Source organism: Ictalurus punctatus, chromosome 6 (genome assembly GCF_001660625.3).
Source record: "Ictalurus punctatus breed USDA103 chromosome 6, Coco_2.0, whole genome shotgun sequence".
Lineage (NCBI taxonomy): Eukaryota > Metazoa > Chordata > Actinopteri > Siluriformes > Ictaluridae > Ictalurus > Ictalurus punctatus.
In genome coordinates, this window is record NC_030421.2 from 25,686,387 (window position 1) to 25,700,925 (window position 14,539).

Below are 14,539 nucleotides of genomic sequence, written 5' to 3' on the forward strand. Positions count from 1 at the left end.
GAATAAGCTGTGGGGAGGGGAGGTCCTGGCTTTTGGCCATTTCTAGAACAGGGGCTTTCTCACCCGATGGTACTGGGGACTCACTCTTACTGGTGTCCACAATGGGGGTCAGGAGGGGGTCCCCTAGTGTGGAACATATGGACATGCCCTTGAAGGTCATATTTGGATTTATTACTTCAGGTTGCCAGAGAGGAAATGGCAGGCCCATCATGTGCTTCATCTGCAAATAAAAAGTAATACACTTTTAAAAGGCAGTTCACGGATTCCCAACTCAACAATTCCATGAAGTCACATTTTAGGAAACCAAAACAAAACACAAATAAGCTGCATCATTCATACACATCTCAAAAAAGTAATTAATGTTTTTATATAATTTAAATCAAAAAGTGGAACTTTCATATATTCTAGATTTGTTACACAAAGTGAAACATTTCAAGCCTTTTTTGGTTTTTCACGGCTTACCAGCTCATGGAAATCAAAAATCCAGAATATCAAAATATTAGAATAAACAATTTATAATACAGAAATGTCGACCTGAGAAGAGCTCTAGTCAGCTAATTTACTCAAAACACCTGCAAAGGTTTCCTGAGCCTTTAATCTCTCAGTCTGGTTCAGTAGACACAACAACAATCATGGGGAGGATGAAAGTAAAATGTGCATTTCATTTGGAAATCAAGGTTTCAAAGTCTGAAGGGTGGAGAGGCACAGAATCCAAGTTTCTTGAAGTCCAGTGTGAAGTTTCCACAGTCAGTGATGATTTGGGGTGCCATGTCACCTGCTGGTGTTGGTCCACTGTGTTTTCTCAAGTTGAGAGTCAATGCAGCATCTACCAGGAGATTTTAGAGCACTCCATGCTTCCATCTGCTGACAAGCTTTATGGAGATGCTGATTTTCTTTTCCAGCAGGACTCGGCACCTGCCCACAGTGTCAAAACTACTAGTAACTGGTTTTCTGTCCATGGTGTTACTGTGCTTGGTTGGCCAGCCAACTTGCCTGACCTGAACCCCATAGAGAATCTATGAGAGACACCAGACCCAACAATACAGACGAGCTGAGGGCCGCTATCAAAGCAACCTGGGCTTCCAACACACCTCAGCAGTGCCACAAGCTGATTGCCTCCATGCCACGCCACATAGATACAGTAATTCGTGCTCCAACCAAGTATTGAGTGCATAAATTAACATACTTTTCAGAAGGTCAACATTTCTGTATTACAAATTCTATTATTTAAAGATACTGGATTTTTGATTTCCATGAGCTGTAAGCCATAATCAAGCTTAAAACAAACAAAAAAAAACCCTTGAAATATTTAACTTTGTGTGTAATGAATCTAAAATATATGAAAGTACCATGTTCTGAAATAAATTACAGGGAGAAAAAAAAAAGTACTTTTCCACAATATTCAAAATTTATGTATCTGTACATACATACATAATGAATTGATAAAATCTCTTAATTCTCATTCTCTCTCCTTTTTCTTTTGTTGCTATAACTGTCATTTGCTTGTGTGAATGCAGGGTAAAACAGCACACATACCTGAAGTCCTTCTATTAAAAAGTTACTGACTGGTGCAGTAGCAGAAGGGCTGACAGAAGAGGTGATGTTCTGGCTGTTGCCGGAGGAGAAAGCGGAGGTGGACTGGGTCATGCTGTTACTTGTGGCAGGTGATGTGGCTTTGGCACTGCAGGATGATGGATTTGTAGAACTGGTTGTCAAAGAGAACTCATCACATGGTGAACGTGGCAGCAGGCTGAACCAGTGAGCACGTTTCTCTGCCAGAGTCCTATAGAGTTGGTCACTATGTAGATGATGTTGCCGGTTGACAGGGAGGACAGGGCTTAGTAGAAGAGTGCTGACTTCAGATTTAATTTCCTGGTTTAATTTAGTAGAGAGGCTGTTGGGTAACATTGTTGAAGTGTTTGTATACAAGTGGGGAACAGTGGAAATGGCACCTTGAGGATCACTGCCGGACTTCTTTGCGACCTCTAGCATTTTGCTGAGCTTGGAAAAAGAACTTGGCTTCTGCAGGAACAGATTGAACGAGCCATTCTCCTGGTGTAGATCCAGACAGGAATTTTCAAGCTTTGCCTGTGGGCTGTCATAAGGTTTCTTAGCAGGTACCTCTGTGGGTTCCTCTTTCACTGAAATCCCTTGAGCACTCTGTAACCTCTCAGACTCTTGCTGAACCCCTTGTGAATCTGAAAAAACAAACAAAGACAAAACCCCACTCATCATATCACCTCATACATAAGGATCTGCAATAGTTAGTGCTATACTAGCAAGTAATATTAATGCTATACTGCTGAATAAAATATATCTATTTTAATTGCCAGTGTGTGTTTTAGATGAAGTGACATTCAGAATAAAAGTTATTCTTACCCTCTCTACTCACTGTACTCTCAACAAACACCCCTCCGCATTGAGGAAGGGCCCAGTAGCGCCTCTTATAGCGATCCTGCCCTAGCATCATTGATTGCAGGGAGTGTGAGGACTCGAACAGTTTACGGCGGATAAGAAGCTGTTGCTACAAAGGACAAGAGTTGTCATTAAAATTATGTAGTGCATCTTTTACCATCACCTCAAATGAATCCCACAATAATAATAATAATAATAATAATAATAATAATAATAATAATAATAATAATAATAATAATAATAACAACAACAACAACAACACCACCACCACCACTTATTTGTTTATAAATGCTTATACCTTGGTTAATTTCTCTATCTGTTTCTCTAGCTCCTCCACACTGGCTGTTTGATCCTCATCATCCTAAAAAAGCAAACAGCTATTCATATAAAACAGATAGAAGTCTAATAATTACCAAGCCAATGATTACATAAATATTTATGAGGAAACCGTTGTTTCGGTGAAGGATGAGAGTTTTTGACTCTCCATTTGTTTTCTCAGCCACTTGCCTAATATGTTCCTACATACCTCTTCCTCACATGTGTCAGTTTTCTTGCGTTTCTTCCCTCCATCTTCCTCTTCATCCTCATCCTCCTCTCCTTGGTCATTACTGTCATCATCCTCATCGTCGTCTTCCTCAATGCCTCCAACCTTTCTCTTGCGTCTGTGACCAGTGGTAGGTGTTCCCAAAGCCAGACTCTCTTCGCCTCCTACACTGCTATCACGCTTCCCAGTCCGCTTAGCATAGATGCTTCTCATTCTACACACACAATTTTATCATAATGACTTACATGTGAGCTGACAGTCATTTTACACTGAATCCATATCTTCAATGAATCAAAACTAGACTACTCCAGTGTAATACTTACTTGCGAAGGCTACTCTCAATGACACATTTTTCTCTCCGTAAGTTTGTCATATGGTCAATACTTTTGTCAATTTCCCTGCCGACCAGAAGGGAAAAAAAGAAGAAGAAGAAAAAAAAGTACAAATCACAGTAATTATGTTAATAACCTTTTTTTCTTTTCTTGGTGTGTGTGAGTGCGAGATATGTTAAAGCGCTTACGCAACCACACTCCTGCTGCTGGCCAGCTCGTTGACCAAGAAAGCCATCATGGAGGCTTTCTGAGTGGGGGTGTGGGCCTGAAAGCCTTTGGTCTTTAAACTCTCTACCAACGGTGAGAGCTCCGTCTGACTGCAGTGAGTGGCCATGTAGATCTGCAAAATCTCTGACATGTTCTCCTGGTTTATCTCCACACTGGAAACATGCTCACCAAGAGCTGTTTTAGCCTACCATACAACATACATAAAAGAATAAAAGCAATTAAAGTATACAGAATAAAGTGACAACAGATAAAATACTTTTTCAAAGATGTTTATGAAAGCTTAGAATGTTGGGTAAGAGTTCTTCAGTATTTCCAGAAAGATCCCAAATGGTTTTTGTCAGGGTTCATGTTGATAGTGTCAATAGTGTCTTATGATGCATAGCTAAGATATAAATGATATGGCAAAATAAAGATCAAACTGATGGAAACCAAAAATGTCACAGAAAATAAAAACACAACAATGTTAAACAAAACAAAACAACCCCTTACAGCATTGTAAGATTATATATGTACCATGGAGATAGTTAAACAATTTCCTAATCACCAGACATATCCAGTTTATGGTTGAATATCCAGTTTCCTGATGGTATAGAACATGATTTGTCATTATGTTGCTGAAGAAATATGGCTCATAGCCTGACCTCTGATGTGCCCAATTTAATCATGTATGGCTTGGAGACCTGTATAATTGATATTGCCCATAGTTTCACAGGGCTTACTTCCATATATACTCATGGACTCTTAATGCCCCCTTTCTTTCCACTGGCACTGCTCACTAGGTGCCCTGTCGTACTGCAGTAGGTACAATACACCACCTCCTTCTCCACCTCCCATGCACTTAAGCCCTGGAATATTGCCAAGTACACATTGTACGAAAGGGTTTTCACTATTCCGTTCCACAAACATAAAAGTAAGATCTCTACTTCTTCAATGCTTCCATTATATAATGTGATGGCTCCAGTATGATTACACAGAACATCATCAGTTCTTTTGCCACTGTTGGTGTAGGGCAATGGTTGTGGGGGCACCATTTGATCTGAATCACATTTATGAGTGAAGGTTTGTGTGTGTTCCTCACCATTGATCCTGCTGGAAAGCCTGGATCACACACTACAGCAGAGAGCAGGCCAATGATCAGATCCTGCAGCTGAACTACACTGGGGCTCAGATTGAGGAGTCCTGCCTGCAGCATGTGAAGCGTGGGCAGCTTAGTGCTGCGGTCCAAATGGAGCACCTTCCCAAAGCAGCGCAGGAACTGCATCACCATCAAGCAGTCCCCAAAACAGCTGTCTGGTAACAGAAGACCTGGTAACCGCGACAGCTCAGGCAGAGCCTACAGGAGATGATTGGGTGAAAAGAAGGTGAGGATTTATTTTTATCGGGTACACCCACATGCTCAAAAGTCACCCACAATATGTGCAGCTTTCTACTGATGCACAGCTTGCACTGCACTGGCATCTTTCCCCCTAAAAAAGCAAATTATCAAATACTGCCAGATTCAATTAACTTATATGTAAAGGTCATCTATTGAGCTGTAGTGTGTTCTGTAGCCACTAGATGGCAATGCGGTCATCCAAATCCCACAGACCCATACCGACAGTACTAAACATATAGCAGGTAATGTAATAGAGGATGCAAATGAAGAATCAAAAGCAAAATTTTCTAAATTTTGTACATTTTTGGATAAATGGTGACTGGGGAGTGATGAGGGCACAAATACCTTCTGATCTGACAGACACAGGTCTTCATTGGGTTTGTTCAGCTCTTTAACAATCTCTAGCTCCAGCCGTCTGAGCTCCAGTTTGCGCTCTTTGTTTAGGCGTTTCTCATCTCTCTTCTCCTGCTTCAGACGTGCTCGTTCCTGTAGCCAGAGTACACAAGAGGGAATAGTTTGTTGCCAGAATTCATTACTATTCAACCTGGCACTTGCACTGGAAATTACTCAAGGAATGCATTTACACTTTTATTCACAGTTCATACACTTTAGAAATGAGAGACAGAGAGACAGACGGAGTGGCAGACAGCTGTGAGGTAAAGGTGTAGGACAACGGTTAATTGTGTTATCTGCGTGAACACTTGAACAAAAAAAAGACAAGCGCTACTTCTTATGTTGCTGAAAAAAAAAAAGTGTATGTTATTTTAGGATGAATTCACACAACAAACACGGTAATCACTGTGTAATTCCTGACGCACCTCAGCTCTCTTCCGAGCCTCCATGACTTTTATCAGCATCGTGTGCTGCCTTCGTCTCTCCCGCTCCTACAACACCACAAACACGCCATTTACCATACACACATGGACATAAATACATGTATTCAAAAAATAAATAGCAATAAAGTACAAAACATAAATGAAAATGAATACAAGGCATTTTAGAATAGCAAAAGCACAAGAAAGCTAAATCAAGTGTAACAAATGAAAAAGAATAAGGCAACAGGTAGATGCTAGACATACAGTGCAGTGTATGGAGGCAGTATTGCGAAGATGTATACATAAAGCAAATATGCAAAGTCAGTACTCATTAGATCTTCAACATCTGCCACTAAAACGTACAAAACCATCTTTGGTACAGACGACTGTTATTCATTAAACTGAAGGCTTCTACATGCTGCCCTTTAGAGTACAGTCAGCTGAACAAGGGAGGGAGATGTGGGAGAATCCTTCACAATAAGTAGTGTCCTTCCTCCCAGTTGTTTAACAAAATATCACTCAAACAAGTCAGACATTAAACTGATTTGATAGCAGAATTTCTCTATGTGGATATGTGAAACTTGTCAGTGTTTTGTAATTTTATGAGCCCAGAGTAAAGCTGGTTTAAACCTGTTTGACTTGTCAGTGGACAACAAATAAAACAGACGTTTTGGAAAAATTCACCTAAAATAGTAATAATTAAAAGGGCAAGTCCTTATGGTACAGATTACATTTGGACAGCTGCATCACGTTATTTTACTACAAACTGATTACAAATGGTTTGGATGAATTACAGATCAGTGAAAATAATTGTCTTGGTAATACTACTTGGTCACTCTGCAAGAGTATATACACTATTTCTCTCTCCCTGGCACAGCCAGAAAAATGTACAGTATGTAACAAGAGCCATGCAAAGGAAATGTAGGCATGACAGCAGCCTGCTTACGCATTACAATGGGCAACCACATCACAAATAAGTCACAACGTAGTGGGAGATGTACAAAAGTAAACATACCCATACCATTTCTAGTCTATGCCTCTCCAATTCCTGCCAGAAAGAGTTGGCAACGAATTAAGAGAGAGAGACAAAAACGACATTTAACCACCTTCATGAGGAGTTCCCAAAGTGGGCGGTACCCCAAATACCACAAGAACATTAAAAGAATGAGCACTGAAACATGGAAGATATCCAAGGGAGAGACACAGAACAATGTTTCTGATTAAGTTGCCCTTTATAGCAGACGAAAGCTGAAAGACCTGTTACTGCATACCTGTTGCTTCAGAATGAATGCCTGTTGTCTGCGCAGTTCCTTTTCCTGATCAAAGACCGTACAATCAACACACAAACAGTCACACACACACACCCATCCACCATGAGGTCTGAGCAGGAGGTTTAAAGACAAACTCAAGACAGAATAATCTGATTTCAATTTAAATATATAAAAACATGCCTTGTTAACATGGCTGGCCCACTGTGGCAGCTTCAGATTGTGTGTCTATGTGTAAGTGTGTGTCCAAGTGTAGCACAATGGAAAGACAGGAGTTACTCAAACATACAGAACCTGAGTCAGTGCTGTTATTAGTTTAGAACAGTATAGAGAAATACATCTAAAGCAGAGGTGTCCACTCTTACCCGCAAAGGGCCGATGTGGGTGCAGGTTGTCATTCTTACCAAGCAGGAGCCACACCTGATTCCATCTGTTTATTCACTTGATCTTGGCTTTCAATAGACTCAGGTGTGGCTTCTGCTTGGTTGGAATAAAAACCTGCACCCACATCAGCCGTTTCTGGATAAGATTGGACACCCCTGATGTAAAGCCACACAAGTATGGGCCAACTGAGTTCATTAGAACAACATACACAAGCACAAAGAATCTGTCATGAATGAGTGTCACCTTCATTCGTTTCTCAGCTTCTAGTGTTTTTGCATTGATAGCCTCCTCCTTCTTTTTCCTTTTGGCCTGAAAAACAGAACAAGGAGTTTTATCAATCAAACTAAATAGCTGAAAGCAAGTGCTAGTCTGGCATCAGTGTTTGCGGTTTATTTTACAGCAAATCTAGTTATACAGATGGTACCCCCGAATACCTGCCCCCACAAACCAACCATGACACAATATGTTATTATTCAATACTATTTACTGAGGAGTAGACCTACAACACAATCAACAAAACAGACCGTCAATAATGAAAATTTGTTGATGTGGATTTTTTAACCAACCATAAAGAAATGTATTATACGTGGAAATGCAGTCTTTATTTTTGCGTAGAATGGAATATACTACTGAAGAAGCTGAGGCTCTTGTATTTTTTGTTTGTTTTTGTCTTTCATAAATATTTGATTGTACCTACATTTCTAATGAACTCACTTGGTCTAATTCAAACAATACAATATACTATTGAGGTTTTCCTTTCAGTGAATAAAAGAAACAGACTATCAGCAGCACTATATAGGTTACTCGCTAGGAGTCAGGTGTGTTTAGACCAAACACAGAACACTCATTTGCATGGTGATATAATAGCCAGTTTATATGAATGTAATGATACAGGAACGTTAAAATGAAAGCACCTTGTATTTGGCTCCTGCTGGTTAACATTATCCTCATATTACATAATGTTTTCTGGAAGCCGCTTGATGTTTTCACAATTTTACAGCCAAAGTAGTAAAATATGTAATAATAGTGTAGCGATGTCATGTTTTTAAAAGGCCCGTCAAATTTAACTTGTGCAATTTTGTCTACATGTCGCCAATCAGTGCAATGAGAAAGATGAACATACTTCAGCTGAATCTTCACATTTTTTAGCTTCATGTGTCATTAGCAAGATGCATCAAATTCCTCATTTGTAATTTAAACATATCTTCCCGGCATTGAAACTGAGAGATAATTACTAGATTACCTGATTATCAAACAAAGTAAACACCTTAGTCAGTGAAACAATAGCTTGCTGCAGCCGTACTAGTAAGTCAGAGAATGTAATATGCAGATGTATGGTGAGAGATATTTATTTCACTATACAGTGTAAAGTTTCCCAACAAGTAAGGGCATTTTACTAGTTGTGTTCAACAGCAATCTGAACATCGTGGTTGAAGTTTTCCTGTTTTGTCTGGGTGAGGATACTGAACTCTACTCTAACTTTCTGCAGAATTGGCTGATTAATATTACAAAGTACCCCAGGTCAGAAGCTAATCATACTTTCATTCCATTAACTTGAACATGAAAAAACACTTCAGGAGATTTAAAGAGATGCATAACAGGAAAAGTATAATTCGATTTAGATTTAAATATGTAACTGCTTGCTTTACAAGTGGCTAGATCTTTACACTATGGGCAACCAAACAGACAATTCTGAGCTTGTTCAATTTCACTCGGCTGACTTTACAGGTTCTGGTCTAGAATAAGTCCAGGGTTAATTTCACCATTCAAAGATTACTGATATTTTGAACAATAACCTGAAACAAAAACTAGTGAAAGAGCATTTTCTTTTAAAATCCTTCAACAATGGTATAGCTTTCTGTTATGTATAAAAAGAATAAAACACTCTCTGAAGAGAACAAGGTTAAAACTTTTATTAAAAGTATTATGTTGCTTTGGAAGTCTGCTAAATATCCATCCATCTCCCAGTGGCTTAAGGACATGATGGTTTTTTGTTTTTGCTTTTTAAAACTTGAGAAAATAAAATATACGATGAGGGGATGTACTGACAAGTTTTTGCACAAATGCCAACCCTTTATTTCTTATTTCATGGAGTTACAGGCATTTGCCTGTTGACCTTTATAATATTTGTTCAGTTGATTGTAGTCTTTAATTAAATTTTTTCCTTCTACACTCAGTTCAGAGTATTCTTTTTGAATTTATATATATATATATATATATATATATATATATATATATATATATATATATATATATATATATATATATATATATATAAAAACAAAAAATGTGAATTGTATCTCCGTGACAGGAAGTATGCTTTTTTTCTTAACAGTATTTTGAAGAAAGAAAAAACTATTTTAGGTTTATTTGATCTTGTAGGTTTTCTTTTTTTTTTTTTAAAAAAGAAGAAAAAAAGCATTTCTATGATTAGTCTCTTTTGTAACATGCTATTATATTTCTGATCTGAGTCATAATTCAGCTTCACTACAGATGTGGATCTTTTTACCTCAAGTATCTGCTGAGCTCGAAGCTCCTTCTCGACACGAACTTGTTCAAGTCTCCTGACCTTCTCCTGTTAGGGACAGATGGAGAGTGAACAAGGAAAAAAAAATTTGTGCAAAAACAAGAACAAGATCAGGTGGCTGATGTTAACTTTATTTATGCCTCTACTATGTTAATACAGTCTGAAAACTGTTTTTAAAAAATCCTGGTAATTGAGATTTTGATATAAATTGATATAAATCCCCAAATTTGATATAAATCCCAGAATGTATATGCACACACACATACACAATAAATAAAATCTCATTTGTTTGTTGTGTGTGAATCCCCCAAAACATACTCAGAAAAGAAACGAGGTACCACTAATAACAGCTGCCACAATTATCCTGTATGTTGCTAGCGCAGGACACATGGAAATGTGGAGTTTTCTTCTGAGAGGTGTTGTTGTGCAGGATGTGTGCATCGGTGTGAGGAAGAAAAAGAAAGAAAAAAAAACCCAAAAAAAACCCAAACAATTGAAGCTCTACCTGCTGTTTTAGAATTTTCAGCTGCTCTTTCTGCTTGCGCTTCTCCTCTGCTACCAGCAGGGCTGAAATCATACAACACATGCTTAGACCTAGTTTTTATGCTACAGATTAAGCTGTGGGGCTGCCTAGCTATGAGTGATCAGAGAGATTCAAATGATACTGCATGATCCTTAACCCTGGATTTGGCGATTTATTTAGACTTTGAGGTCTTGCTAAATCACGCCCTGTCATAGTGAGAGTGAGGCACAATGGCAGAACATGAACATGGGTATATTGGAAGAATGCAGGTGGTTTGGATTTAAATCTAGAAATGTGTTACATGTGCAGTGACATCTGACTCATGACGCATAATCTGAATCTCTCTCATCCATAAAAACCTAGCAGCCCCACACAGGTTTTATAAGCAAACATACTGTATATATGCAAAGATTTTTAAAATGTATGCTTAGCAGACCTGTCAATACAAAATGCATCCAAGCTGTGCAGTGAATAATGGCTTTACCTTTTTGCCTTTTGGCCTCTTTAGCAGCTTGCGCAAGAGCCCTTTTTTCCAGCTTTCGCATCATCTTTATCTGAGCAGCCTGCCGTGCAGTTTCTAACCCAGAGAAAACAGGAAGTGAAGCGTGAATGTTCATTTGCACTTTGCCCAGCATAATGTCCAAAAGGCAAACAAGTAGCAAAAAAATACAGGAAGCATGCTGCTTTTGCTTAATAAGCTTTACAATATGTGTCTTAATGATACCTCACCAATGGCTGTAATTGCACAATATCCATATTTATTTTACAGAGGATTTTGTACAGCTCGTAGTAAAAAATACAGACGCATATGTTACATACAAAATATCGTGTGTTTGCAGCTTACACATTGAGTAGCCTTATTCTATCATGTTAAAGCTCTGGAGTGAGCAGAAAGCCTAAGAGCAATCCTAAGAGCAACTGAAGGAGGTGTATTCTTACCCTGCGCCTCCAGTTTCCGTTGCAGTTTAATCAACGCAGCATTAGCCACATCAGTTTCACCCATACTAGGTGGTCTTCTTTTCCTTTGGTGAGAACGGAAGGCATCATCAGTACGCTGGAGCTCCAGACTCTTAGGATGACCTCTATGTGCCTCCATTGCCAAGATACAGGGAACAACCTCGTCCTCTTTCAGCAAGCACCACTGCAAACCCTGAAAATCAGCAGGACATAATCAGCCCACAAAACAGAAATCACTCATCAGCAGCATAGAAACAACGCTGTTTCCAAACAATTCATTCTATAATTAATGATAGAGTACATGAATAAATTTAACCCAAAACTAGTCCATCAGACATTTGAAAAGGTGTTTAAATCACCATAGCAACAATTTAAAAACAAACCAATGTTCCAACAATGGAACTTGTCAAGAATCTTTCATTTTTCCCCACCTGCATTCTGGACTGTACACCATTTTGTATATTAATCTCCATTTTCCATGATCTATCTCATCAACTCAGCAATTGTCAGACTGTTTGTGAGTAAGAACAGGTAGCTAATCCTAACACAGGAGGTGGAAATAATACTGTTAATAAAGGCTGTTATATGGGAGGAAAAACCTGACCTTTTAAGGGTCTGCTCAGCTAAGTGATTGTTTCATATAATTACAGAAAGCAGAATTTCCTGTTCTGTTCTTTCAGACACTCTTCTAAATGTTGCATAATTCACTTTTAACTGTCAAAATTGTTTAAAAAAAAAAAAAAAAAAAAAAAAAAAAAAAAAAAAAAAAAAAAAAAGTGTTCACGCACAAAATTACAACACACAAAAAAAAAATGTGACCGGGAGCCAATGAGCTGCTAGCATATTTGTGTATATTCCTATCCCTATGTTTGAGTAGTGAGAATCATCACATTTTGCTCTGTAGCTACAACCTGTGCAATCATAAAGTATATTCAGATTTTTAAATGCAATTTCTTTAAAGCTGTAGTAAATGGATTTCAAAGGCCTTTGTTTTTCCCACACATACAACATTTCCCATGCAGTAAGACCAACGAATATTCTTCATTAACAATTAAGACTGAAATGACTGCCAATGAATATAAAATGAACAGTAAATCACCTCTGGTCCTTCTCGAGCTTCATAGAAGTTGCCAACCCTTATTTTAGCGCTGAAGCTAAAATGGTCACGTGTGATCTCATTTATTCCATTTCTGGCTAAGTACTACCAATGTATGAGAGAGAGAGAGACAGCATAAGGAAAACATTATCAAAGTAAGTTTAGCAATAAAATGTAGCTTTATCACCGTTTATACCACAGTGCTGTTGAATTGATTGGCCAAAAGGTGGTGATTTATTTTCTATTGCAGCAGCTCTGACAATAGTGCAAGTTGTAATTTAAATCACAGGTTTATATTCATGCATTCATTCTGTTATTTCTAAAGTAACAGCTTATTCACAGGGATTTGTATGGAAGGTGCTCCACATAAACCAAGCCTAATAAATGAAAAAAAAAGAAAGCTATTTAACAAAATGAAACATATGATCAGTGATATGATGGAGCTTTCTGTGAGGAGTTGTTTATTTAACATTTATGGAAAGAGTCCCTGGTGTCTGTGTTTTGTAATAGTATGTTTTCTGCCATGGGAGAGGCTTCAGGACAGAAGTGTGTATCTTATTAACTCTAAGAGAGACAAAAGGGAAAGAAAAAAAAAAAGAAAAAAAAGAGGCTATTGAGGAAATGACCGACTATAGCTCTTATAGTATAAGTGATAACAGGAAGTAGCTTGTCTCCAAGAAATTCCACAACATCAACTGTAAATAACAGACTGCTGTGGTATAAGATGAAAACACTTCAAGATGTGCTGTTATTGCAAAATAAAACTGGAACGTTCTTACACAAGATAAAGTGAGCTGAAGAACTGCAGATATTGGGACCCGGAAACTGTAAACAAAATCATTCTCCTTCTTACCTTCATAACATCTGGGCATTTTTTTAGTTTTTTGCCACAGGGAGCGTAGTAGGCCACTTCTCCCTGCACACGCCCACAGATATTCCTGATGCGGGTCTCTCTTTTCCACCTAGAAAGTATTGAATTGGTTCAGAACTGTACCCATGACACTACTGACATGCACACACACTGTAAGTAATCACAATAATTTGTCTTGTTCTACCTGCATAGACCGTCTTAGTGAAGTTGTCAGATTCACACACTACAGAAGCCTGGCACAACTCAGACCAGTTATTCAAATGAGATGCAGCAGGCTTGGCCAGCTGTGAATCACACACTGGAACACTCCAGAGACCTGCGGTCACTGTGTGAGTGCCAACAGACTCCCATCATGGGAGGAAGTACGGATGGACGGGTGGAGGATGGGCAGAAGCCAGAAACAGTGGCGCTTTCTTCTATTCTCCTCTGGACAGGTGCCATGGCTTTAGTCAAGCAAGTCTGAGCCTGACTAAAGTGGAGCATGGGCCGAGACTACACCCTGTCTATTTTTCATATCTTTAGCTTGGCGTTTCATATTCTCTAACAAGTACACACCTTTTTGATCTTTACACCGACTTTCTTTTACTGAGTGTACACGCTTTATGCATTACGTGTATCTTTTGCTTGCATTACAGCTTTTTTACAATGACTGGATCTCTTACCCATGTTCGAGAGGTCTACGCAGTGCCTGCTCATCGGTCACTCTTCTTCTCTTTGCTTAAAGTGGAAGAGAACCACCAGTAATGAGAGCTCATAAACTCACAAAGTAATATCTTTTCTTATGTTGGCATAATCTAATTTAATGTATTTTCCAGATTTTTTTTTTTTTAATGGTAAATGAAAACAGGTTAAGATCTAAGAAGACTGTTTTATGGTGACTCTAAGGAAGGCTGTTTTGAGGGTATTTTATCACCTGGGGATGTGACCACACGTGATGAGCCTGGGGTGCTGTGATAGGTCGGATCCCAAGATCTTTTCACAGTTTGCAAAATCTTAGCAGGTTCATGGATTTGCAGGTTAAGTGAACTGGAGCTGCTGATCTTGCCAGGAGAAGGGTCTGCCAAAGGGTTTGGGCTTTTAGTGAGTTTAAGTGGCATGCTCTCGGTGTGACTCTCTGTGTCAGTATCCATTTCTTCATCTTTACTATCCTCATCATCATTATCAGAGTCAGTGTCCAGGGTACTGCCAGAGCCTACAGAGAATT

At 38.7% G+C, this 14,539-nt stretch overlaps 1 protein-coding gene across 21 annotated transcripts in view; it reads right to left on the reverse strand.

The window, feature by feature from the left end:
* LOC108266638 (bromodomain adjacent to zinc finger domain protein 2B) overlaps positions 1 to 14,539 on the reverse strand; it is a 67,238-nt gene that overhangs the window by 9,381 nt on the left and 43,318 nt on the right. For 8 of the 21 annotated variants that reach the window (XM_047155952.2, XM_047155948.2, XM_047155951.2 and 5 more), the window contains 22 exons: positions 14,249 to 14,527; positions 13,998 to 14,052; positions 13,318 to 13,426; positions 12,468 to 12,569; positions 11,351 to 11,561; positions 10,896 to 10,988; positions 10,394 to 10,455; positions 9,871 to 9,936; positions 7,605 to 7,670; positions 7,161 to 7,205; positions 6,981 to 7,025; positions 6,725 to 6,757; positions 5,713 to 5,778; positions 5,240 to 5,380; positions 4,598 to 4,852; positions 3,480 to 3,703; positions 3,283 to 3,357; positions 2,942 to 3,173; positions 2,714 to 2,776; positions 2,380 to 2,524; positions 1,537 to 2,198; positions 1 to 220 (listed from right to left, as the gene is read on the reverse strand). The exon at positions 1 to 220 is cut by the window's left edge and continues 6 nt beyond it. In XM_047155952.2, the coding sequence (XP_047011908.1) occupies positions 1 to 220; positions 1,537 to 2,198; positions 2,380 to 2,524; positions 2,714 to 2,776; positions 2,942 to 3,173; positions 3,283 to 3,357; positions 3,480 to 3,703; positions 4,598 to 4,852; positions 5,240 to 5,380; positions 5,713 to 5,778; positions 6,725 to 6,757; positions 6,981 to 7,025; positions 7,161 to 7,205; positions 7,605 to 7,670; positions 9,871 to 9,936; positions 10,394 to 10,455; positions 10,896 to 10,988; positions 11,351 to 11,561; positions 12,468 to 12,569; positions 13,318 to 13,426; positions 13,998 to 14,052; positions 14,249 to 14,527 (3,249 nt within the window). The remainder of the gene's footprint in view (positions 221 to 1,536; positions 2,199 to 2,379; positions 2,525 to 2,713; positions 2,777 to 2,941; positions 3,174 to 3,282; positions 3,358 to 3,479; positions 3,704 to 4,597; positions 4,853 to 5,239; positions 5,381 to 5,712; positions 5,779 to 6,724; positions 6,758 to 6,980; positions 7,026 to 7,160; positions 7,206 to 7,604; positions 7,671 to 9,870; positions 9,937 to 10,393; positions 10,456 to 10,895; positions 10,989 to 11,350; positions 11,562 to 12,467; positions 12,570 to 13,317; positions 13,427 to 13,997; positions 14,053 to 14,248; positions 14,528 to 14,539) is intronic. The other 13 variants (XM_053681060.1, XM_047155947.2, XM_053681059.1 and 10 more) reach the window with 8 other exon arrangements.